Below are 25346 nucleotides of genomic sequence, written 5' to 3'. Positions count from 1 at the left end.
GAGTTGCAGGATGCACAAGATGTCCCCTGTTCACTCTCCCCTCTGGCTGCCCCCAGGGACAAGGCTACTGCGTATTTCTGCAGTGCTCACTGTGCCTGACTGGCAACCATCAGACTTGCATGCAGCTCCAGAAGACCATTGTGCTGGGAAGCATCACCTCATCCAAAGCTAGAGGCCAAATCTGCAGAGCTGGCAGTAGCAGGAAGGCTTGGGCAGTGTTGCCCATCTCCATGACTCTCCTTCAGTCCTGCTTTGCTATGACAGTGCATTTCCATATCTACATGCAATAGGAAGGAATTTTGAGACCCAAATCTCTTACACTGATTCAAGCCTTAACTGAGGCTGGTTTTGTGCTTCTGTAATTCACTAACCTTGGAGTGACAGTTTGGAATAACCCCTGTGCTGACATTACAGGGGATAAATTTGTTTTCTTGCAGTATAAGCACAGAATGTAGTTTGATCTCCATTTACTGCATGTAAAGTATCTGGAATCTATTCTAATACTATAGTGACTGTACATCTCATGACAAAAATGTCTGGATTACAATATCTCATAAATTGCTGTAGTCAGCAGGGCATGTGCTCCCAAATGAAGAGAAGTGTTCTTAGCTGTCTGGTAGTAATAAACGCAAACCCCTCAATTTATTTTACTTTTGGTCCCTAAGAACAGCCCAGTGAAAATGTGGTACGTAAGTACCAGAGGTCTTCCTGTTGTGGTTTAGACAAGATAATGCATGATTTGTGAGAAAACACTAGGATATGACTTTGTTCAAGAGATATGTCATTGTTTAAGATGATTGATGTGTGATGCTTAACTTCCTGTCATTTCAACTTTCAGATGGAAATGAGCATCCTGATCTGCACTATCTGTTTGTGGAGCTATCTCAGACTTTGTTTAGTAAAAGTCAGTGTGAACGGGCTTGTGTCAGAATTAGGTTCTAAAAAGTATAAAGAGTATAAAGACATTATTATATTGAATTTTTCTCAGTATAACAAAATATATTCTTCATCTGACTTGCCTTTTAGTGCAGTGCCCTGTAATTTTTTGATGCAGTTTCTTTGGAGGAAGTGGTCTCTCTTCCTGTTTGTTTACATTACACTTGCCACAGTTGGGCATTTGGATAAAGTTATACTGAAATCAATAACCCTGTGATATTTTGCCGCCTTTTACTTCCTCTGGACAAGTTAATATTTAACTCTAGTAGAAAGTCATAATGAGGATTTTTTTTTTTCTTCTTTTTTCCCCACTACATGTCCAGTCAGTGTGTGTTCACTGCGAGGACTCTAGAAAAAGTGGACGGATCTATGACATTTTGTTTTCTCTACTGTTGAATTCCCAAGGTTTACATGGGCCTCCCTAGCCACTTCACTACTTCACATCTAACACTGAATCCTCTCTGTCCCTTATTTCCATCTCCCTACTATGTAGAAAAAGCAAGTGCTTGTGCTAAGCAGAGTCTCATCACTGGTTCTGCTTTTCACAGCTTATTTTTAAGACTTTTTTGTCTCTGCATTAATATAGATAATATCCCTAGAAGTCACTGTGTTTTGCAAGCCTCTGCTGATGTTCTGTGTCTAACAAAAAATGTTCTCTGTGAACCTTCATAAAATACACAGTAGAGCCACAGGAATTAGACTGCAGCAGAATCCCCAAATCTGCCCAGCAACTTGACTCCCTTATGGTAGAAATAATGTGATAATGTGGTTCTGAGCAGCTCTGAAACCAGGATTTGCATATTGAACAGCAGCACTGGAATCGATACTGTGAGAAAAAATGCCAAGGGCCTCTTGACATATACTTAAGAGTTATTTGAGAGTGCTTTATCCAACAGCCTAATCCTTTTTTTGCAGATTTTCATTTAACACCAAATCTGAAATTTAATTCTACCATTTTTATTTTGCCATTTTTAAAATAATGATAGAGAATTGTCTTTTTTGTAATTAGGGATGTTTAAAAGGCAGGGTAGTGAAGGCTGGCTTTTTTCTCCAGCTGAGGTTTATTTGCATAAGCCTTTTGAGGTTGATAAACTTTCCTTTCTGAAACTATGCAGAGTCCAGGCTCCTGTAACTTGCATTGCTTTGTTGTGTTTTCCTGACTTCTCCTGCCTGGCATTCTTTGTATGTCAGTTCTAGAGATTTGCCATCACTTGAGCCACCCTCCCAACTTAGCAGTGCTCCTCTGATATCGATTGGTTTGTACCACAACCTCAGGAAAAGATAAAAGGAATGTGCCATGAGACAAGAACAGTGACACTTCCTCCTTAGCAGTTACAAAGTGTAAATAGCATGCAGTATCTGCACAGAGATCTGCAAACATCAGGGAAGATGTACACACTGGGCTGCATTTAAAATGCTTTCCCAAAGGGATTTGGCATTATGTACCTGATTTCCTATCCCAGATTACGCACAAAGCTACATAAACATCACGAACAACCAGCACAGGGAATTAACAGCTGCAGGGGGCTGGCCAAGGCAGTGGATAGTATGGAGAAGGGTTTGTCTTTAACCCAGTGGCAATTACAGAACTGCTGACTTCTTCAGAGAAGATGTCAAATTTTTATGTAGACAGCGACATGTATTTCTCAGTCTCAAAAAATGAGTGTGTGTGCTGTTCTCACACAGGGAGGGGGAGAAAAGGAAAGCCTTCTGGGGGTGCCTACAGCATATACCTTTGTGCAGACTTAAAAAATGGTCAGTTGCTGGGCTGGGCAGCAAGGGCCAAGCCAGATGGAAGAAGATGTGTAAATGCACACGTTTAAGTGAAGGATCAAAGATCAGAGGTAAGATGGTGATGAAAACAAGGTGCCTCTAACTTGAGGTGGAGTGGGGCACAAATGTAATTTTGAGCATATCTATTTAGTGTATTACATTAGGTGCTTTCAATTCTTTTTAAGAACTGGCCTGGGCTAGCAGCATGAAATATGAATTGTATCATAGACCTTTTGTACAGTTTTGGCAATAGCAAATATGGGAAAGAAAATTTGAGCCAGTGCTGTTAATGTTAAAAAAACATTTCATGGTCACTTTTTGGTGCTGATATTTTTCCTTCCATTACCTTTGCCAACAAATGACACAGAGCACTCAGCAGAAAATTAAATCATTTTAGTAGAGTTATTTTTCCTTTTTTTCCCGCAGCAATTAAAGAGAGTAGCACTTAACAAACATTAACCAAACACTGCCTTCTGCCAAAAGCCATTTATACTAATAACCCAAATGCTTTTATATAAATAATAATACCACCACTGATAAATTCTGAGGCACAAACTTTAAGACAAAATTTTCCTTGGGATTGCTAGACTACATATCAGATAGTAAGTTCCCATCAAGGGCCTCTATAATGTGTTTTTTCAGTCTAAACTATGTTATGTATCATCTTCTGTCCAAAGAGATGACAAGCCACACAATCAAACATGTATCTAGTCTTTTTTACAGTTGTTTTTAAAAGGACCATTCAAGTCTAGACATACAGACCTTCTGGAGCAAGATGGAGTACACATGAAAATAATTACACAAAAAAGATTTGCTTTCCTACAGTTCATTATCACAGCTACTTTGATGAAGTAGCTACTTCATCATTATTGCTACTAAACATTTTTAAGTAGCCAAAAGCCAAATATCTTCTTAGAGACATACATAAAAGAAGATTGGCTTGCTTGTGCAGATTCTTCTTTGTCTCCAAAGTGAGATTTTTATAAGTGGAGACTCATTTTCCTTCTAACTGCACTTGAAGAAAGAGTGAGGAAATATTTCCTATCATCCCATTGTTGTATCTCATAAATGGATTAGTTTGTGACTTAGTTTGGTGGTGTGAGCAAAGCCAGATGGTAGTCACAACAGAACCAGAACGTGCTAAATGTTTTCATTGCTCAATCCCCTCCCACCCTAGCTATTCCCAGCTTCACCTGGCCTATGTGAGCCTCTGAAATGTGACTGCCAGTAATGGGGAGATACCATCGCATTACATGTAGTAAGCACCCTCGCCCTCTAAGAGTTGAACTGTCTTTCATGTAAGCAATCATTTTACCACATTTAATCCCAGGCAGATATGGCAGTATTCTTGTGAAAGGAATACTGAGTTAAAAATAGGACAACAGTTGAAAACCAGGAAAAATGTGCTGGGACTTTGTGGGGACTGATACTTGTGGGGTGACAAAGTGCATATGTGCAACACAGGAAAATGACTTGCTGCAAACCTCTGGTATTACATATTATTTAAAATCTTCGGTTCATAAGTAATGGGTCATCTGACTCTGGAAATATTTTTCCTCAGCTCTTACCACTCTGGAGTAGTTCTGTAACTGTGTAACTACAGGAAGAATATAAGAAAACAGTTATATGGAATGATGTGGAGTGCAGCAGGTCTCTAAACTCAATGCCCTGCCCAAAGCAGGCTTAGCTGTGGGGTCAGACATGGTTGCTCAGGGTTTTGTACCATTGGTGCTTGAACTCCATGAAGTACAGCCTCTCCAGGTAGCCTGTCCCAATGTTTAGCTACCCTGCCATGGAATTTCTTGAGGCCTGCTTTCTCTAGCTGTAAACTCTCCTGTTTCTATTTGTGGCAACTATTGTCAAAAAAGCCCAACCTCCAGTTACCTCTGTGTAGGCAGAGAGGACACTTTGAAGCTGCCTTCCTCCAATCCAGCTTACTGCCTTTCTCCGCAGTGTCTGATGAAGTCCTGCTCATGTACAACCAGGCCAGCATAATCTACTGCCCTTGCCTCATCCACAAACCCACATTGTCACAGATGATCATCCATCAGATCAGGCATCACATATTCAGTCTCCAACTTCTGCCTTGTGTGCCTGTACTTGCCTAAGAGCTCTTGCTTCACAGATGCTTTCCCCAGGGACTGAAAATGAGACAATCAGCCTGTAGTTCTTCAGGTTGTTCTATTTGCCCTAGGTTTAGGTGGGTACAACATTTGTTTTACCTTGGCCATCTGGGGCCTTCTCCAATCACTATGATTCATCACAGCTGAAGGAGAACAGCCTTTTGAGGATACAGGACACCATCCTCAACACCCTTGGGTGCAGACCAGCTGGGCTCACAGGCATGGGTGGGTTGACAACTCTCTCAAAAGCCACCAAGTACCTCATCATCTGTTACTAAATCGCTGCCCTCCCTCAAGCAGCTGGTTCAAATATTCTTTTTAACCTCCACTGGCTGTAAAGCAACTGGTGACTGTAGTATCTCGGACAGAACTATGTGAAGTGTTCTGATATTTTGATTGTCATTCTGTTCTGCTGTGACTCTTTTTCCAGTGTTTTCTGCTCTTAGCATGCTTCCAATTTTTTGAGAGACTGTCTGTGTCATTCATCTTAGGATGGTGAAAATAGCCTTGTGGAGGATTTTCCCACATTTAAAAAATTTCCATGTGTGACTATTTTAATGCTAGAAAGATGCTCGTTGGTGGAAATAAGTTTGTGTTCTCCTAGTTTCATCCAAATTAACTGAACTACTTTAATTACATGGCTGCACTGCCAGTCTGGCAAATTTAGAGTTTTCTGAAGATTTTTCATGCTACTAGTAAACCTTCAAAGGTCAAGAAGGGCAAAAGTCCTCTATATTGACTGCAGATTTTGATACATTAAAAGATAAAAGCAATGTGATTTCAAAAATAAAGCCCTAGCAGAATGTAGTTTGCCAAATAAAAGGCAGACATGCAAAAGCAATTACTCTTAAGAGGGTTTGAGATGCTGAATTTTCTAAAAAATTAAGCTAGAAAATAGCTACCAAGTTGAGAAGCAGTCACTCTTCACGTGCTAGAACTAATATATCTGAAAGTAGTTTCCCTGAAACTTGACCTTGTACCTTGGCTAGCTGAAGTAATGCTTAGAAGGTCTCTTGGTGTTTCTTTCATATGTTTCCTCTCTTCACAGATCATGGCAGGAGGAGAAAAGAAGGTAGGAAACTCTGAACCAAGGAGGCAAAGGTGGGAGAAGTCTTGTGTTTTAAGGAAGGAGAAAGCCCATGAGACTGGAGTTACGGAGACTGGTGGAACTGACTCCTTCTCTGGGCCCTCAGTTACACAAGCAGGCACAAAAGTTTAAAAATCAGAAAAGGAAAACGCTTTGTGTAATTGCTGTGAAAACAAAGTGAAGTTTCTCTTTGGCCCTTCTGATTTTGGTTATTTGAAGAGAACAAGAGCTCTCCAAAGGTCTGTTGCCCTAGGGAGCAGGGGCATTATCTCAGTGAAATACTTTGTTTGCTGTGTTTCCTGGCATGGCTGATATTTAATTTAAATACAATTGTGTAGTCTGATTTTTTTTTTTTAATTGCTCTCTCATTGCTGTCTTGTTGTTAAGGATTTATATATCTCATAGGCAACAGCTTCTCAGTGCTACAATGCCACAGGCACAGTAGAAAGAGTAAATCCTTTTAGTCTCACTGTCCCAACAGAGATCCACCTGGGTTTTCTCTGGTATAAAATCAAATCCCCTCTGCTCTTGGGGGCCTGTGTAGCAACAGGAATTGAATGAGCCAGGATACAAGGCTTACAAGTGAAGACACTTGTAACATATGTTAACTCTTAAGAGCACCTCCTTGTTTTGAATACCCAGCAAAGACATGCCATGAGGGTAACAACACTGCTTGGCATGTTGTTAAAAACAGGTTTGCTATTTTTGCAGAACTTGAAAAGGCTTAAAGAGTGGCTTGGACTAACTCAAAATTAAGGTCAACAGCATTTCAACTCCTGCTTGTAGATGAGGTATTATGAAATCATCCTAATAATCTAGTGGTTCAAAGGGGTAATTAATATTTACCCACCTGGTGAAAGCATCATGTTTAATTAACAACAGTCTGCTGTTAAATGAGATTATGAGCATTATCTAAAGACATGTCATGGCCATTCTTCCAGTACATTTTCCATACTAACATGATTTCACATCAACACTGGGAAATCTCTATTTCCAGCATCATTAATGCACTTGATACAACTCTTGCCAAATATACTAAAGAAAGGCTCACTCATAATTATTGATGTTAAGCCACAATTTTCACTTTTGCTATCATGCACAAGTCAGTAAATTACACTTTGAGCCTAATGACCATTTCTGCTCCCCACTCCCATGTGTAGCTAAGGCAAGTTGTCTGAAAGGAAAAGAGATAAAGGATTTTGATTGTAGACAAACTAACTTCATTGAAGATATTGAAGATTTTAGTAATTAAGCCTTTTCTGCTAAAAGATTCCTAATATATTACTTGTTTAGATGAGAGAATGAAGGGGATCATGTCCCTGAAAATAAATTTAAAAAAAAAAAAAAAAAAATCTGACTAGATCTCCCAGAAGTCCTAGGTTTCCAAGTCTGGAGGAGATACTTTTTTTAAAAAAATATAGCTAGATCTGTATATGTCAGAAAAAGTTCCAGCATCCTGTCTTGGAATATGTGACATGGATTTTAAAAGATGGCATCTGCTCAAGGCCCATCCTGACATGTTCTTAAGAGAATTCTTTTAATCTTTTGCACAACATAGTTGTTTTCTTAAGAAACTTTGAAAACTTGGTTTTTGAAGAAAACAATCTATTTTTAAATATACTGGCTTACTTCAAGGATTTGGTTATGTTCTTAACTTTTTCTTGTCCAGCTTCATTATAGATATAGGAAAGAAGCAAACAAAAACAAATCTGGCAGACCCTAGAAGAATGCAACCATGTTTAAGACTCTAACAGCAAAGCTCAGTTTGAGAAGCATGGTATTTAAATGAGGGAACTGAGCAGAATATTTCCTGCTTTGAAGATACTCTACACAACACATGGCAAAAAGGGCAGACAGTGATTCAAACACAAACATCTGTTTGAAGAACTGTCAGATCCAGAAAAGCGGGAAAGAAAAAAAAGGGGGGGAAGGGGGGGGGGGGGGGGGTGGACTGGAAGTGAGAACCAAGAAGAAAAAAAATCTGAACTATTTTATGCAAAAGGTTTTGTATAAAGACTCATTTCAGCTATCAAACAGAAAAATTAGGATACATATTCTAGAAAGATATTGTAAAATCTTGAAATAACTTGAAAGACCAGTTTAGTTAGACTCTTAAAAACTGAGTAGATATATCTGTAAAAAGTTTGCTGGGTTGATTTCAAATAAAGAACATAATCTAAAGGTTATTGCTTTTCATGTCTGTTAAGGCACCTGGAAGGCTGTTGTCTGTCAAAGGCAGGTTACTGTTAATGTATAACACTGCAGTCTAGAGCATTAAAATGCACTAAAATGATCCATTGAAAAGAAGATAATTTGAAAACTATGGAAACTTATCTAGATTACTAGAAACATTAAGCTAAGGATGAATGGTATCGCTAGCTGGAATTTGGAAGCCATTTTACATTACAAATTTTTCCCTGTTTAAGTTGACTGAAGAGGTAAACCTGGACTCCCTACAATATTAGCTCTTCTAGTTATTCCGTGACTAAAAGAAAACTGCTTCCCTCATTTTCAATAAAAGATTGAATTTTAAATTTTAAAATTGTTGTATTCAAACACTCTTATGTTTAAGTTATATTAAACATATTTATTAATTTTGATGATTGCTGCTGAAATTCAGAACAGGCAACAGTGCTGAATCTGGAGAGATTAAATCCACCTGATCAGTACAGGTATGTTGAAGCAGATAACCCCTTCTTTCATTTTTATCTTGTACTGCATTCACATTGTGATCTAGGTCAATTTTTAATTGTCAGACCACTTGAAAATGCACCAAGTAAGGGTCAACTGACTGGTGACCTTCATTATAACTGCAGTATTGTAGGTTTTCTGTCATTTTTTCTGGTGCTCGATAGGAAAGAGCAAGAGCCAAACACATGCTCCCTTGTCAAACCAAACCTCACGCAGGCAGGAGATAAAAGAACAAGCATTAGGTTTCTGGGATCAAATCAGACTTTGATACTAAAGGCTTTCAGCCTGGTGAACCTTAGTGATACAGGACACTTTGTTACCACAGTTATCATCAGTAAACCAAGTAAGTATTATTATTAATGCCACTCAAAATGCTTATATATTAAGTGTCCTCAATGCACTGAACTCTTTTGGAAAAGTCTGCTGGGGAAAATTAAATGATGTTAGGGGACTTTGAATAGCATACATGGTACTTCAATGATTTGAGTGGCTACTCATTACTTCCCAGCAATGGTGGTCAGCTGAACTGAGAAACTGACACAGCTTTAAACCACTGAAAAAATTAAAAAGAAAGAAAGAAGACAGGAAGGGTTATTCAGAAGGCAGAATGCAAAACAGTTTCCCTCCCAGCTGCCCACAGGATGACAGGATCATGGAGTGAAGGCTGGTGCAGTAAGCTGGGTGTGTGTCTTCAGCAGCACCATGGCTGAACCCACCATCACAGGCTTGATTTCTACTCTGTCCTCTGTCCAAGTACAATCCATGTTAGTACAGGTCTGTGTGTTGCCTTGTTCCCTCATTTGGAACCTGAAGGTGATCAGAGTAAATCAGCACTACAGCACCACTGTATTCAGAATGTATGGTTGAAAGGCTCATGTAATTATCAACTTTTTGCTATTCCTGATAACTGCCCAGCATCTGCAGCACAGCATCAAGATTAGCTTGTTGCTGCAGTATCAGTGAAGCATTTTTCATTCGTGTTCATTTATGTTAATATTAGACTTCTACTCCAATTTTCTAAATACCTAGTAGAAAAGTGAAACCAGTTATGAAAAAACTGCTAACATCAGTAAGGAATATGGTCTAGATTTTATCTGTTTTATTGGGGCCACAAAGTTGCTTGATTTAAGAATGATGGTTATTTTGACTAAGTTTCTTGGTCGATTTGGTGGAATAATAATGCTGCAAAACATGGAATGTGTCAGGATTATTTTAAGTCATTTTAAGGATATTCTCTGATCCAATCAATGTCTTTGTACACATTCAAGCATAATCAACAAGAAAGGAAACCTAACCAGAGGAACAGGCAGCAGCCAGCATCCTTTAGTCAAGGCCATCAGGAATGACAAGCTTTAAGGATGTAGAAAATCAAGCTGTTGTTTTGTCAGTAGAAGAGACAACAGTTAGCAAACTTACTCAAGGACAACCTGGAACTAACAAGTTTAGAGAATGTAGTAAACCAAGATTTTGATGTATGCCTGTTTACATATTGCTAACTTGGCAAAATGCTCAACGTCTATGTATCCTATAGCCTGTGTTCATTATAATACTAAAAACTGTGCCTACAAATAGAAAAATAGACCCTGCCCATGTGCAGACTCTTCCGCTGAGCATGTGTAGAAATTACCTGGGATTATGTAACTTGTATGGAAATTACTAACCAAGCATAATAAAGGGGCTGTACTTAGAAAGTTACAAACTCCAAAGTTCTGTGTATAAATAATTGCAGGGAGGGTCTGGAGGGGTGTGCTTGGTTTGTGGCACAATGAGAACCCAAGCTTGCACAGATGTGAAATGAACAATGAATGTCTCTCTCAAGTGTGTGGTTACTGGCTTGTTGCACACCAGGTAATGAAGCTGATTTGGTGGCCAACAGTAATGTACATTGGATTGCTTTCTTTACTTGTTATAGCTGGTGAAAGTTTTATCTTTATGTGTACTTGAAATACCCTTTAATTAATCCAATAATTTCCTTTGGCGTATTCAGTGCTTGCTCAGGAAGTATAGAGTTCTTTCCATGGAAACGTCTTCTTAGAGCATTTAAGTTCTACCAGAGCAGGATGACTCTTCTCTAGTCAGTTTTAGAGAGGTGAGTTGTTTGTATTTCACTTTTTCCAGAAGAAATTCTTCCTTATCTTAATGAAAACGTGTGCTTAAACATCAATGTTCTCTTACTTTTCCTTCTGTACAGAAGATACAGTGAGCTTACACAGGACCTCTCTTGATTCCATCTAAATAGTAATATTTGAAGCATCTAATCAAGCAGTATTTTCACTATCTATAGTAGAAGCATTATTAATAGCAGAAATACAGAAAGGCAATGAAATAGATTCATTGTATTACACAACTGACTAAGTGCAAAGCAGGCTAACAGAAGTAGGGTAAAGATGCTCTGTCAAGTAGATTTCAAGCAACTGAGTAAGCAGTCCATCCAGTACACAGAATATTTTATTATTTATCGTCACTTTTCAGTCTTTTTGAACCTGCAGTTCTGGTCTCACAGAAGACAGTCACATAGATGTTCTTCAGGCGCAAATTCTTTAGCTTTCTGCTAAACATGACTTCCTGAAAATTCCCATTACTAGATGCAGTGAAGTTTGTTATAGCTTGTGCAAAGATGGTAAAGCACAACTGTCTATAAGAGCATTCTTGTAGAAAAGCCAAAGAGTGGGGAATTCAGGGTATTTTCCTCAACTGCTTTGACTCACAGGCTTTAATTAGCTGGTAATGTGAAAGTCTCTGAAAACTCCCTGAACAACTTTCAGGTGGTTTTGAAGGCAGGGGTTGGCAAAAACAGGCTCCACTTCAGATTAAACTCCTTGCCTTTATAGCTGTTTGCATGATCAACAGTAAGTAGTCCTTTATGTTAATGTCTAAGCAGGAGAAACTTCAGAACAAACTGCCTTTGTAAGAAACACATACTGCAATTACAGCAACAGTTCACAAATAAAAGAATTTAGACTGTTTTGCCATTTGCTAGTGCTTGTCATGAATTCCACTGCCATCTCAGGAATGAGACATCTGGCAGTAACTATGCATGACAAACCTGAATTGATAAGAAGGAAATAATAGCATCCCTCACAGTGTCCTCTTCTTTAATTCCCAAGCTTCTGTGCCACACTGCAGCAACTAAACTAAGCAAGGGCCTAAATGGAACTAAAATCAGATGAACCAGTTAAACCTAGACAAGCACAGACACATGAACAAATCACCATATGGAGGTAAGGTAGGGCTTATCTCAGCTGCAGCTTCATTCATGTATGGAAAATTACAGTAAAAATATCTTTGGCCTTCATCATTAGGAGTTATTTGTGGTATTTTCAGAGGGAGTTTAATTGTAGGAAGAGGCAATACAATTTTAAAAAAAATAATTTTATTTTTTCTGTACTTAATGTTAAAATAATCTGGAATGCAAGTTGAGCTTGACAGAAAGCAGAAACCAGCAGTTTCATCAGTAATATTTAGACAGTACTGCAGCTCTTTAAGTTTTGAGAAACTTGACTGATTTTGGATACAAAAGCGAAACTCCCCATACAGTAAGAAATGTAAAATTACAAGTCTAAATCTCATCAGGCACAAAACTGAAGTTTCCCTGAGAAAATGTAATTACAAACTAGTGTATAAACTTTATATCACAGTATCAGGGTGCTTTAAGAATACAAAAGAAAAATTTGAATTCCTTAATACTCCATGCTGAAAACAAAATTTTCAAGAGGATTGAGAATTACATAGAACTGCAGCAAACAGATCTAAGTAAAATGGTAACACCTGGCTTTGCATATCCCCATTTGCATAGCTTTTAGGTAATTTCTAATGTTATATTCCTGAGATCTTTCAGTACTCAGTATGAAGTGCAGTCCAGCTGCTTTTTACCCTGTGGTATTTCTTTACGAGACTAGACGACCACCAATGGCAAAAGGAAAAGAGTCTGCTCTCTTTCACCGGGTGGGATATAACAGCTTTTATTCTCGAGTCCTGCCCTGCCTGGCTGGAGATCTTTCCCAATGGCTCACCGGTGCCAGAGAGAGATGAGGCCCTGCCCATGTGGCGGCTTTTCCCCCGACGGGGCAGGGCCCGGAGGCAGGGACAAGACACTACCCAATCAGGGATAAAGTGGGCGGGAAACAGAGTTGGGTTACAGCTGGGCAAGGACAAAACCACGTGATTACAAATCCGATGAAACACAATATTAATGCATTACAACATTTTCCCTTTTCTTATTAAATTAAGAAGGAGGAAGGCTCGGTTCATGGCAGATGCTCAGAGTTCAGACCTTGAGTACCTTTAAAGTTGCAGAAGAAAAATGACCTTTAGTGCAAACAAACTGTCTAGAAAAACACTGTTAAGGAATAATGATAATTAGAAGGAGAAGGTTCGGTGCTTTCTCCTCCTCCAGGCAGCACTGGCCACTTGTGGGGCCTCTGCAGGTGGCTTTGCAGTTTTAGGGATGAAAGGTTTCACCCACCCAGCTGGCACCCACTTGGGACCTGGGGGAGTGGACACACAGGCATACCCACGACCCCAGGTGACCTGATCATGAGGACTTTTTGTTTCTCTGGTTGCTGTATCCTTTACTATCATATCCGGTGACTTTTGCTGAAAGGCAGAACTGGTTAAAGCACGATTATTTAGTTTAACATTTACATTTTCTATTTTTTTTTGAAAAATTCCCTTTGGACCTTTGAGACCTCCCGCCCCCATTGTCCCGAAAGTCCAGAAATTGCTTCTTTAAAGGGCATTGAGATGCCCAATGTCCAACCTGATCGCACACGAGACACGTTGTTCCTCTCTTGGGTGCTGGCCGTGGCACAGGCACAGGAGGCACGGTGTCTGCAACAGCAGCTTTTTGTGGCAGCTTGACTCTGGAACTGTGGTTTTGATGAGCTTTTGTGAAGGGCATCTTCCTGGCACACACCTGGAGCATGTCATGTGAAGTTGGAGCCAGTTCTATAGACAGGCTGAGGATAGCTGCTTTGCACCATTCGTTTGCATTGGCCAGTGCCATCTCCTCCAGGACCTGTTCCTGGCCTCCTTCATTCTTAACCTGTAACTCGATAGCTCGGGTTAATCACTCCACAAACGTTACTAAAGGTTCTGATGGAAGCTGCTTTATTTTACTGTAAGTTTGGAAAGACTTATCAGGCTGGGTTGCTAATTGAATTGGCAAATTCTTATTATCAACAGCCGTTTCAGGATTTTGCCAAAGCTCCGAAAGTAAATCTTTTTGGAGGTCAAAGGGAACTGTAGTATTCCCTGCTAATTTTGCTTTTAAACGGTTGCAAAAGTATTCTCTTTCATATTCAAATTTGGCCTGAGCTTTGCATAAATCCTGAATCGCTTGCTGGGGGAAGGGGTCCCAATTACTGTGGACAGTACTCCCTCTTTTTGACTGTTGATATGTGACAGGGGTGGCAGAAAAGCCGGGATCGCTTCCTGCTTCCAGGTTCCCAGCTCCCCCCACTCCCTCTGGGGCATGGGAACCGGGACTGTGGGCAGGGAAACCGTGGGAACCAGGGGCAGGGAGGGGCTGGAGGCTTGAGTCACATGGGGAGGAGTTGGAGGGTGGAGGTTTGAGGGTAGGGGGCAGAATCAGAGGAGAGGGCAGTGCTGGGGGTGGCACATAAGAGAAGGAGTGGTCTGGGGAGAGGAAGTGATTGCGGGAAGGAGGGACAGACAAAGGGAGAGAGAGACTCCTCGTGGCTCGAGAGCACATGGCTTCGGCCATTTTGGACAACGGAATCCCCTCCATCTTGTGACCCCCCCACCTGGGGACCACTAAGATGGGAGGTTTTGAGCACTCGGACTGCCTGCAAAGGTACAAGCTGGGGAAAATTCACAAAGAACTGGCTTTTTTCCCTTTCCATTTTGCTTTTGCAATGCAAACTTAATTTTTAAGCTATAAAAAGCAAAATTTGCATTTTCTTTATTATTAGAGGGGCCAGATTCAACTATTTTTTTTGTTATAGCCTCCCAAAATTCCGGGAAGCTCATTTGCTCTAATAATACATGTGGAAACCGAGAAAACAACCACAGAGTTAATTTTTTCAGCTGTTTCTTTGAACAATGGGTCCCGCCATCATCCAAGTCACTTAAAATTTGATAATAGACTCTTTTTTGAGACACAGACAGCCTAGGACCCATTTTTGGCTCAGATTTTGAGTTTCTGTGTCCCCTTTAACTGTGACTGAGAAACTGAAAGGAAAAAAAACCTCGCTGGGGAGAAAAAAAGAGCCAAAAAGAGCCAAAAGGGGAAACAGTTTCCTTTTCCACCCTCCGCCCCCAGGCTGCCAAAAGAAGCGTGCTATTAAAGCACTTTGAAGGTTTACTCTGAAAGCAAAAACCTTCCCTGAAAGAGAAAAAACCCTTTTCTCTGATGTTTAATGCCTCTGAAAAAGATTTTCCCTTAGAAAACTGGAAGTGGTACTCACCAAAAATCCAGCGTTCCTTTCCTTTCTTTCCCCATCACTCCTTTTGCCTGAGACTGACCCTTTCTAGAAGGAAAAAGAGCTTCTAGTCCCAGATCCCAGGGTCATCTTTCCACGAACATGTGGCCACCTTCCCTGGGAGCAGCTTGCTGTTTGGGGGGCTTCTTCGCAGCACTTCAATGGGTTATTTAAGTCCAAAGGAGAGAACTACAGCCTTCCCTGTGAAATCCTGTGTTTCGGAGACTCCACAGCGAATGCCAAGTCTGACGGGTCTGTGTCTCTGCATATGTGGGCTACTTTTCATGACTTGCATACCTGCGTCAAATTCCTCGGCCACATGATCCCTGAGTGGTTCTTCCAGCTTTTTGGGAACCTTCTATGGCTTCGATCTGCACGTAATGTTGTATTTGATCTGCGCCAGATGTTGTATTTCTTTACGAGACTAGACGACCACCAATGGCAAAAGGAAAAGAGTCTGCTCTGTTTCACCGGGTGGGATATAACAGCTTTTATTCTCGAGTCCTTCCCTGCCTGGCTGGAGATCTTCCCAATGGCTCACTGGTGCCAGAGAGACCTAGGCCCTGCCCCTGCAGGGGCTTTTTCCCCCAGGGGGCAGGGCCCAGAGGCAGGGACAAGACACTACCCAATCAGGGATAAAGTGGGCGGGAAACAGAGTTGGGTTACAGCTGGGCAAGGACAAACCATGTGATTACAAATCTGATGAAACACAATGTTAATGCATTACAACATTACCCCACCCCATTTTTCTCTTCCAGCTAGCATTGCATTCATGGGGAAAAAATTAAGAATAACCATGAACAGCATGCATTTTCTATGGCTTAAACCAGTTTAGCCAAAGGAAGACCATTAATTATACCTTCTAGATAATAAATATTCCAAATAGCTGGCTTCCCAAAAACTGCTGTCTGATTTTGTACCTAAAGCTCCAAGCCTCAGTGTGCCACAAGGCATACTGGAGACATGTCTTTTCTCCCCCTTGTCCATGGACAAGGCAGGGCATGAGCACCACCACACCAACATGGTGAGAGTCATTATACCCATTATCAGCACCACCACCATTGCTGTAACATGTTAAATAAAGTACATTGCAGAAAAATATTTGTACCTATGTTTCCTAGCAGGAGCACACATTTCAGTTCTTTTGCAGATACAGAGCTTTGTGCCGCAAATACTCTTCCAAGCATTTCACTGCAAAAGGGTCAACATCAGTATCAAACTTATTAGCAAATAAGTGGTGGTTTCGTAGCATCCAGTTCAAGTCTCCTACTCCAAAAACACAAACAGAGCGAATGTGAACACCACTGCATGGCGGGTAGGGGGCACCTTTGGACACATCACCTTCAAAGTACTGCCACTTGACAAACCTGGCCAGTGCATTCATGTCAGAAACATCGTACTTGTCACTGGAAGAAAATGCACCTGGGACTTCAGGGATTCTCTGGATTGTTGCCCACAGGTACTCATCTGGGCTGTAAGTATCTTTTGCCCACTCAATGAACTTAAGTATTTTGCTGTTTTCTAGTACATATTCTACAAAGCTTCTGCTAACTACAAAATAGGCACTGCCAGAAAAAACTGGAGTGCTGAGGGGTGGTAGTTGTTTGTCTATGCCTGTGTTCTTTATTTTACCATCAATAATCTCATGGTGTTTCTTCCACCTTACTTCTTTATAAACAGGCATTTTTTCTGTTTCCAAGCTGTTTTCACCCTTAAGGGCTTTTAATTTCTCTACAATTTCTTGGTTGGTCTTTATAGGAAAATCCATACCACACAGGTTTATTAGGTATTTCCAGTTCGAACTTCTTCTGTAGAGATCTTTCATGCAGTTAATGTCTGCCTGCACTCTGCTCCATGAAGCATATACCACACTCTCTAACTGGCTGGAAATAAAGACATTATCAAAACATGAGACTATTCCCTTCACAGCAGCAAAAAATGATTCTGGAGACTTTTTGTCCACATGAATGCAGTAAAAATTCTGTGGAGTGTAGATTGATCTTAGAAGCCTATCAAGCATCTCAATTTTGTGATAAACCACTATTGAGTAAGCAATTGGAAATTCTGCTTCTTCATTACTGAGAGGCTCCATAATGTATTTCCTAGTCTTGGTGAAGGAGGCACAGTCTGCAGTCATGTTAATATAATCATCTGTTGTTAGTCTGGGGCGTTTCTTAAATGATACTGATAATGCCTCAAGCTGTACCTTTTGTATTTCTTCTATATCCCCCTCAATAATCTTGGTGCAGTTAACATTGCTAATAGGATCTTCTTTTGTTAGCTCCAGATGTCTCCGATTTAGGAAGTCTTCTTTCTGGTTTACTTTCAAAACTGAAATTGTTACTAAAATGAGAGTTAGACCCAAGAAAAGCCTGAAGCGCAAGTTGTAGCAAAACCGTAATTTCCTCTTCAGCATTTCAAATACCAGGTAGCTTTATAGGGCTAAAAAAAAGGTCCTCTTCTCTGTTCATATGAGTTTCAACAACTTCAGAAAAGAATTTTGTGTTTCTTGGGAATTTGGCAAGATTTTCAGGGAAATGGAAGGAAAAATCCTAAAATAAAATAGAATATGACAGTCATTCTTAGTCTAAAAAGGTATCTTAAAAAAATTAGTGATTAATAATTACATTCTTATTTAATGACAATAAAAAACTGAATAGCTCAGCCAAAAACATTCTGTTGAAAATTAAAAATTAACAAATAAATTTTCATAGAAAAACACTGGGAGAAGCAGACAGCTTTCATGAAACTTCCACAGTACCAATTTCACAAACCAAAGTCCAGTAAGAAAATAGAGCTGATTCAGCTGCATCCAAACCAAATTTGAAGTCAGATACACTACTGAGAAGCAAGTATTTCTTGTTAGTTCATGCTTTAGAGCTTGACACGAATATTTAATACCCACTTCAGGGTTGTCATAAATTTCTTTATCATTAAAACTTACCACTCACTTCCTGGATGGTAGTCATGCTTTAGTTCTCACTTGCAAAAAGTCCCTGCAGGCATTCAAGACTTTTATGAGAGATAGTCTCTTCAACATCCCACATATGAGCTTAGAAATACCACCAGGAAAGAGCTGATCAGAAGGGCAAGAAAAAAAAAGTTATTATAGCAGGGCATGTCAATTTTCAGAGTTGTGGTAAAAATTGTTACTGAATTGCTGAAATAGCTTTATAAGGTAACTTACGACCTGTATCTCAAGCTGATTTGTTTGTATCAAGTCACTGCAAGTGCACAAATCCAAGTGCACAACAGTGTTGTATTATCACCATTTAAACACACTTTGTTTTAATGATTCAGCAATTGCTTTTATGTGGAGGTATGCTGCAATGCTGAATTGCAACAAGACTTCTAGCCAATTCTATTTTCTACGTTACTGCACAAGCACTAGATAATTTTTGTTAGTTCTGTTACTCTCTTTGAGCACCACTTTCCTGTTTCAATACTTGGTGAACAGAATCATTGCAGTTGTGCAGCAGCCACAACTGTAGCTGTTGAGAAAACTGCATTCTAGAATTTCTAGAACTGTATTGCAGAACTGGGTGTCTTTTTTCTTCTTCTTCTTCTTTTTTTTGGAAGTTCTATCTCATGCAGGTAAATTGATCCTTAAAGGATATCCTTAAATAACTTACATTGCTACTCAGATGCTACTTCTAATCACAAATTCACTGCCTAAATTCCCTGCCTAATAATCTAGTGCAGGTTTTAATTTTAAACCAGCCTCTAATTGTAAAAGTCCACACAGTTTATAGAGGATGTCTTCCAAAACATGAATCTGTAAGTTAATGAAATATAAAATGTTTGAGAGCCACAAGGCTCCTTACATCTCTACTACTTTCAAGAAAAAAAGATAGTGCCTCAGAATAACTTTTTGAATAACAGCTACACAGAAAACCTGGTAAGAAACTCCATTTAAGAAAGATAAGTGTGTACTATCTCCACTACTGTGTTTTGCCATCAGCTGTTCAGCATAAGGATTTCCTTTTCTCTCCTATTTTCTTTAAGCTGCCCCAGTATCATTTTAGGTTTTAACTCCTAAACTGTGGCTATTAAGCTGCTACTTGCAGATCTCAGACAGGTGCATTTAACAATCTGGCATCACAGAGTTTTTTGTTAGTAAAGTTGCCCAGGATACACTACATGTTGGGTCCACTACTTCGCCCATGGCACTGCAAACTGACTGGGGGAATGTAGCAGGTGGGAGGAAAGTATGGAACACTGCACAAATGTCGAGCACAGCTATGAGAATCAGCAATTTTTTAAGGAAGAACTATAGTCAAATATTTTGTATTTCAAGCCAACAGCAGGCAGAAACCACAAAGTAGACACAAATTTATGACTAACAGCATTTATAAGCATTTTATTTATGCTGAAGTGTACTTTGTTTTCAGCATTACAATTGCAAGTATTTTATCCTACATTTCTAATTTATTTTAAGGAAGGCAGATATTTGTTTGCAGTATATTTTAGGTGTATAGTGAATCAAACTGTAAGAAAATTTAAATTTTAAGACTTAAGGAAAGTAGCCTAGTGAGCTAGCATGCAATTACAGCTTAAAGCACACTGAGGGAAATTTTAAGAATGAGGTCTTACACTTTGAATTTTAAAAAATTAAAAGGAAAATTCCACATTTCTGGCTTTCTGTTTGCCATGTGACAGCAAACACAATAACATAATTTAGAACATGTTTTAACACGCTTTGTAACTTATCACACACTTTTGTACTTGATGTCTTGCTTGTTTTCACTAGTAGACCTAATCCACAAAAAACAATATTCATCACATATTAAATAAACGAAGGAGAAAAAATATGTGATAATGTCCATTGGGTATATATTTTTTTAGAATGAAGCCTGTAATATTGGTTAACCTTCAATTACTGTATTCTGCCTACAAACTTAGAAATTAAGACATTTCTAGAACTTAAAGTATACTTCAAATACAGTTATATTTGTGATACTTTGACAGAAATTGGAATCCTTTCTTTAGGCTGTTAGCACTATTATTTTAGCCTATCCTTAGTTTTTATAGGAGCACTACCATTGAGAAATAACACACACTCAAGATTAAAAACCCATCACTGTTCCAATGGAGGGAGACAGTCTTAATTGAAAGTGACCATGGCAGTCTTCACCTTCTGAAGTTTTCAAAGAATACAGCTTGCTAATAAGTCTTTCTGCTCCCATTTTAGAATAAAACTTGGTTGAGTGCAGGATAAAGAATCCCTTTCAGAAAGAACTTGTATACCCAGCTGGGTGCAATTCCTCTATTGTTCAGAGCTCAGAATAATCAGACCTGGCATTTTCATTATACCAAAATGAGAGATCTGCAAACATTTACACATTAACATGGTTCTTATCTTTATGTGGATTTTTTTTCCCCTGCAAATTTCTTTCACTGACATGCTGCTTCCTCAGACCAATTTCAACAATAAGTTACTATTTGTTTATGCTCACAATTTCAAAGGCCCAAAATCTGATCATATCTCATTCACAAAAGCTGATCTTTACAGGGTAAGATTTGTTACCTTTCATCTAATAATACACCTAATACACTTACTGAGCCTAGACCACTCATTAATGTAGTTTCGGACTACAGTCAGCTAAGATTTTAATATCAGTAAAGCTTTAGCTCTGCATAGCCTTAGTGCACACACTGGAGAATTATCTTGACAGAAGCAGCACTTTGCACTGTGGGAGAGGTGGAGGAAGGTTTGCAAAGTTATGGAGAAACTGCTTTATTTGGTAGCCTTCATCTTGCTCTCAACTGAGGTTCAGCTGTAGAAGTTATGTACCCGACCCACTTCCTTTTTTTGCTGCTTTCTCCTCAAGTCAAAACAGAATTTCTGAAGAAGCTGTCATTAAAAGGGGAAACTTAGAGCAGTTGTGGGGAGTTAGTACAAAGGTTGAGTTAGCTGCCCACTTCCCTCTTTCCTGCCAAAATTATTCTTTACTGCTGTGTACAAACTACATGACTACACAAAACCAAGATAATTTCAGCTTGATTTCTAGCAAACAAAAAATCCCATGAGAAACCTAGGTCTTCAAAACAAAAACCACCCAAAATCTCTGAAACAAACATATAAACAAACAAACAAATCCCACCAAACAAAACACTTTTATAATAGTATACCGCAGCTTGGAGGGAGACCAGAGCTGGCATGGAGGTTTTGTGTAGACAAGCTGGACTGGAGCTGCTGCTCCTACAAATGAGGATGCTTGTGAGTGCAGAGCTGGCAGGGCACCACTACCCCAGCAGCCAGGACACCAGCCTGCGGCCGCCGGCACAGCACCACCTCTACGGCTTCAACGCGCCACTGCTCTGGCACCATGATGGCTGGTGGAAGAAGCAACTCAGCCCCCATCTCTGGCAACCACACAATGGGCCAGGAGGAGTGCAACAGGTAAAAACAGACAGGCTCTGGGGAGCTCTCCAGCCAGTGGGGCCACAAAGATGGATTTGCTGGGAAGTCCTAACATTTTACAAAGGCACACCCAGAATACTCCAAAGCACGGACATCCTGTAGTTACTATAATTACCATGCTTCCATTCAGAGGCAGTTACGCAGAACCTTCATTCTGATGAGGAAGTGATTTTTAAAGCAGTAAGCAGCTTGTATAAACGCAAACATGCATAAACACAAAGACAGACTACTTGGACTGCAGTGTCATCTGCAAAGATCTGCCAGACACAGAAGTCATTTACTCAGCTTTCCATGACACCAAGCAGCACAATCTTGAAAGTAGACATGCCTGTAAATAAATCAAAGAACTCATATTTGTTCTGTTAGGCAGCATTGAGCCTTGAGTCTTAGTGAAAATGAGAACTGGTCATAAGCTGTGTGGTTGGCTAACCATAAGCCTTTAGGGGACCCTTAATTTTGAAATCATATGCAGCAGGGTTTCATGTGGGCACAGTTGTCTGCAACTGACAATACTCTGTAGGAGTAGATGCTTTTCCTGCAGAGGCGCTTAAGGAAACAATAAAAAAGGGAAAATACACTCCCTTTTTACAGAAAAACCCCCAACACATACATAGTCCTTTGTTAACTTGGAAGACAACTTTAAACAAAACTCCACAAGTGACTAGTACTGCTACATCCACCACCACATTGAAATTGAATACTGAAAGTAGCTAAAAGTAGACAACTGTTTTTTCAGAGATGAAAAAAAGATGAAAACAAATTCAAACTTCTGGGTTATCTGAAGATTTTATATTCAATTGTTAGGAATCTAATACACTACAGTATTTCTGTTTCAAAAAATGAGTAACACTCACATGAACATATACTCTGTGTAGACTGTAAATGGAAGAAGCAGTAAGTTTTACTAGCCTTTCTAGTACTCTCATATACTACTCTATCCCATAGAGCTTCTGTGGAACAGTTCGAAGCCTGACTACTATTTCCAACCCTGTCATCCTTTGAGGCCCCACAGATAGAGCTAACCGTAAGAAATTTCAACTAAGGAGAGTAAAGATGTTACGGTAAAGTCATTCAGTGACCAGTTCCTACCTCAAGAAGCCCATGACTCCTAGTATGGACAAAAAGATATGTTTTACCTCAAGGTTACTAACACTGAAAGTACAGACAAATCACAAAACAAAAAAAATCATTAAATCTTTAAAGTAATGTTGGTCAATTTAATATGTGGTAGAACTGCCTGGTGTTCAAGCTAATTTGTATACTTTGGCTACTTCAAGGTAAAACACACACCTATTTTTTTCACATTATTCTAAAGTAGGACCTATAATATCACCAGGAAGAGAACAGTTGCTGCACTCCTCATACCCACACAAAAAAATTTTGTCACTGCTGCCTTGTGACAATGCTGGATTTCATAACGGGACACATTGGCAGGAAGGGTAATTTATAAAACTAGAAGGAAGGCGGAAGGAAGAGGCTGTCAAAATTTTTGAGTAGTTGGATCCCTCTTCAAGCACAACACAGAAAATATTTTGATATTTTCTTTAGCCCTGTGGAGAAGCCAGCATTTTAAAGCCATACCTACAGTTCATCAGCAGGCTAAAGAATCATCAGTGAACTTCCTCAGACAATCAATCACAGTTTTCCAAGATGAGGTTTCTGTTTGTTTTATTAAGTTCCTCTAACAGCACCACAATTATTCCATGCATAATAATGCTGCATGTTGCAAAAAGTGGTGTCTCTGGAGCTATGAAATAAACCTAACAGCGAAAATTACTTCAGCTGTAGTACTGGGTATGCTACATTTCTGTGGCACTACCTTTTTTCACCCTTTCTAAGACAGAATTCTATGTTGCTAAAGTTAGGTGTTTTCCAGTTTCAGGAGCTTAGGAACCAGAGTAAAGGGAGAACTTTTAATTATGTTAAAATCCAAAGGAAAACTGAGAGGGATTATTAGAAAAAATGAAATTAAATCTTTTAATAAAACTAGCAGTGTGTTTTCCAATGTGGAAACAAGATTGGAGAGCAGGATTTTACTCAGTAAATACAGTATTTGCAGCAAATAAACTGCAAATCTTTAGCTTGTATGTTTGCCTTGCATTTCGTTTATGTTTGAAAAAAAAGCAGGCTTGGCAAAGGTATTCATTAGTTTTAAGCAACTTTTGGCTCTTCTGGCCTCAGAAAGTATTACCCCAGATAATTCACATTTCATAGGAAAGGCATTATACTGATAACTGGTATACACTACAGGCAGAATAGCTAATCACTGAGGAGAGAAAATATTTTTTGTACACACCTACTTTCAAAAGCAATGTAAGTGAACTCCAACTTGAGCTACAAATACTGCACTATTTTTCAAAAAGATTTTCAAGTTGAAAGACAGAAAAGCCAGATTTGTCCCCTCTCTTCTCTTACTACCATTTCTGACTCTCATTCTTGCCAGCTCTGTGGTCAAATACATCATAATACATTAAAAATGAAATTTAAAATAGCAGACTCCAAAATGGCAATTCCCTCCTGCTGCCACACCTCCTCTTTCCCACAAAGAAGTCTACTTTTCTGAGTAACGCTGAAAGAAGGCAAAGTGCCAGAGCATAACTGAGTCTCCTGTCAGGCTTCCTTCTCAGTCCTCTCTCACCCAACCTGGGACACAAAAAACTATTTACAACCTTCTAACCAGCTTTTCTAATTCTGAAAGGAAAAAAAAAATATTTTATATATATATATATATATATATATATATATATATATATCTCAGAGTTTTCTCAGTTACAGTGAGTTTAAGAGAGAGAGAGAGAAAGACACCAGAAGCTACGACGAGCATCAGGTATGCCCTGAACCCTGATAGCGCTACCAGGTTTCGCACCAAGCCAACAACCCCCGGAGGGCAATAGGCTAACAGGCTGCCCCGGGTACCCTGCGTGCCCTGCCGCGGGAAAAGGCAAACGGAGGATGGAAAGACAGACAGGCAGAAAGTGGGGAAGCAAAACAAACGAAGACAAAAGGAGGTGTGGCGGGGAAAAAGCTGGGGAAGAAAGGGAAAAGGGAAATGAGAAGAAACGGGGAAAGAAAGAAGAAAAGGACATAACTGGAACCAAAAAGGAGGGGAAGAGGGGGGAGGGTGGGGAGAGAAGGGGAAGGAGGAGGAGAAAGAGAAAGAGGTTAGGAAAGAAAAAAGAGGTGGGGGAAAAGAGAAGGAAAGAAGGGAGAAAAGGACAGAGGCACAACAGATGCGTCTCCCGGCCCTCCAGTGCGGCACCTGCCCGACGATACGGCGGCTCCTGGAGTAGCGCTGCGAAGCTCCGCAGGGTACGGCGCCCGGGAAGAGCGATGTTCCAGGCCAGCCCGGCTGCCACCCGCTTCGGGACCACGCCGCTCCCGCTACGCCCACAGCGCCCAGGTGAGGAGCAGCACCGGGGCAGGCAGGGAGCCCGGACACCTCCCTCGCGGGCGCGTCCTCCAGCCGGACTCCGGCTGCTGCCCTGGGCTGCGGGTCCCCGCCCGGCCCCCACCCGCGGGTCCGGCCGGCCCGGCCCTCCGCGGCGCCGCGGCCGCGCTCGGGGTCCCGCCCCTGCCTCTCCACGCCCCGCCCGGCCCCGACCTCGCCCACACCGTGCCCTCGGCGACCTTGGCAACTGCGCTTGTCGATCCTTTTTATTGCTTTCTTTAACGCTTCCTCCGGCAGTACCGGTAACGTTGGAACCCACACAGGACCAGCTCCTCGGCGGCTCATGGGATCGACGGGCTTTCTCGCGGTTCCCAGCCCCAACCTGCCGCGCACCCACCGGGGCTGGGGCCGGGTGCCCCGGGGGCGGCGGCGCTGGGCGGGCTCGCTGTGGTTGCAGCAGCAGTTCGTGAGGGGGGAGCCG

General features: G+C 40.5%; 1 protein-coding gene across 2 annotated transcripts; it reads right to left on the bottom strand.

Annotated features, from left to right (window-relative positions):
* Positions 1-11997: 11997 nt before the first annotated feature.
* Positions 11998-24851, bottom strand: GCNT1 (glucosaminyl (N-acetyl) transferase 1). Of its 2 annotated transcripts, XR_009208620.1 has the most exons (4): positions 24737-24851; positions 17998-18129; positions 15039-17605; positions 11998-13654 (listed from the first exon to the last, which is right to left on the bottom strand). XR_009208620.1 is itself a non-coding variant. In XM_040090214.2 (3 exons), the coding sequence occupies exon 3, from the start codon at positions 17467-17469 to the stop codon at positions 16189-16191; it is 1281 nt and encodes a 426-aa protein (XP_039946148.1). In that variant the 5' UTR covers positions 17470-17605; positions 17998-18129; positions 24737-24851; the 3' UTR covers positions 11998-16188. The 2 variants fall into 2 exon arrangements, 1 of the variants encoding a protein (XP_039946148.1); XM_040090214.2 differs by having other exon boundaries at positions 11998-17605.
* Between the last annotated feature and the right edge of the window lie 495 nt (positions 24852-25346).

This window comes from Hirundo rustica, chromosome Z (assembly GCF_015227805.2).
Source record: "Hirundo rustica isolate bHirRus1 chromosome Z, bHirRus1.pri.v3, whole genome shotgun sequence".
Classification (NCBI taxonomy): Eukaryota; Metazoa; Chordata; class Aves; order Passeriformes; family Hirundinidae; genus Hirundo; species Hirundo rustica.
Note: the sequence above shows the minus strand (reverse complement) of the source record. Positions and strands in the feature narration are given on the sequence as shown.

Excerpts from the sequence above, each read along its gene's own strand:
- GCNT1 (XM_040090214.2), bottom strand. The coding sequence starts at position 17,469 with ATGCTGAAGAGGAAATTACGGTTTTGCTACAACTTGCGCTTCAGGCTT.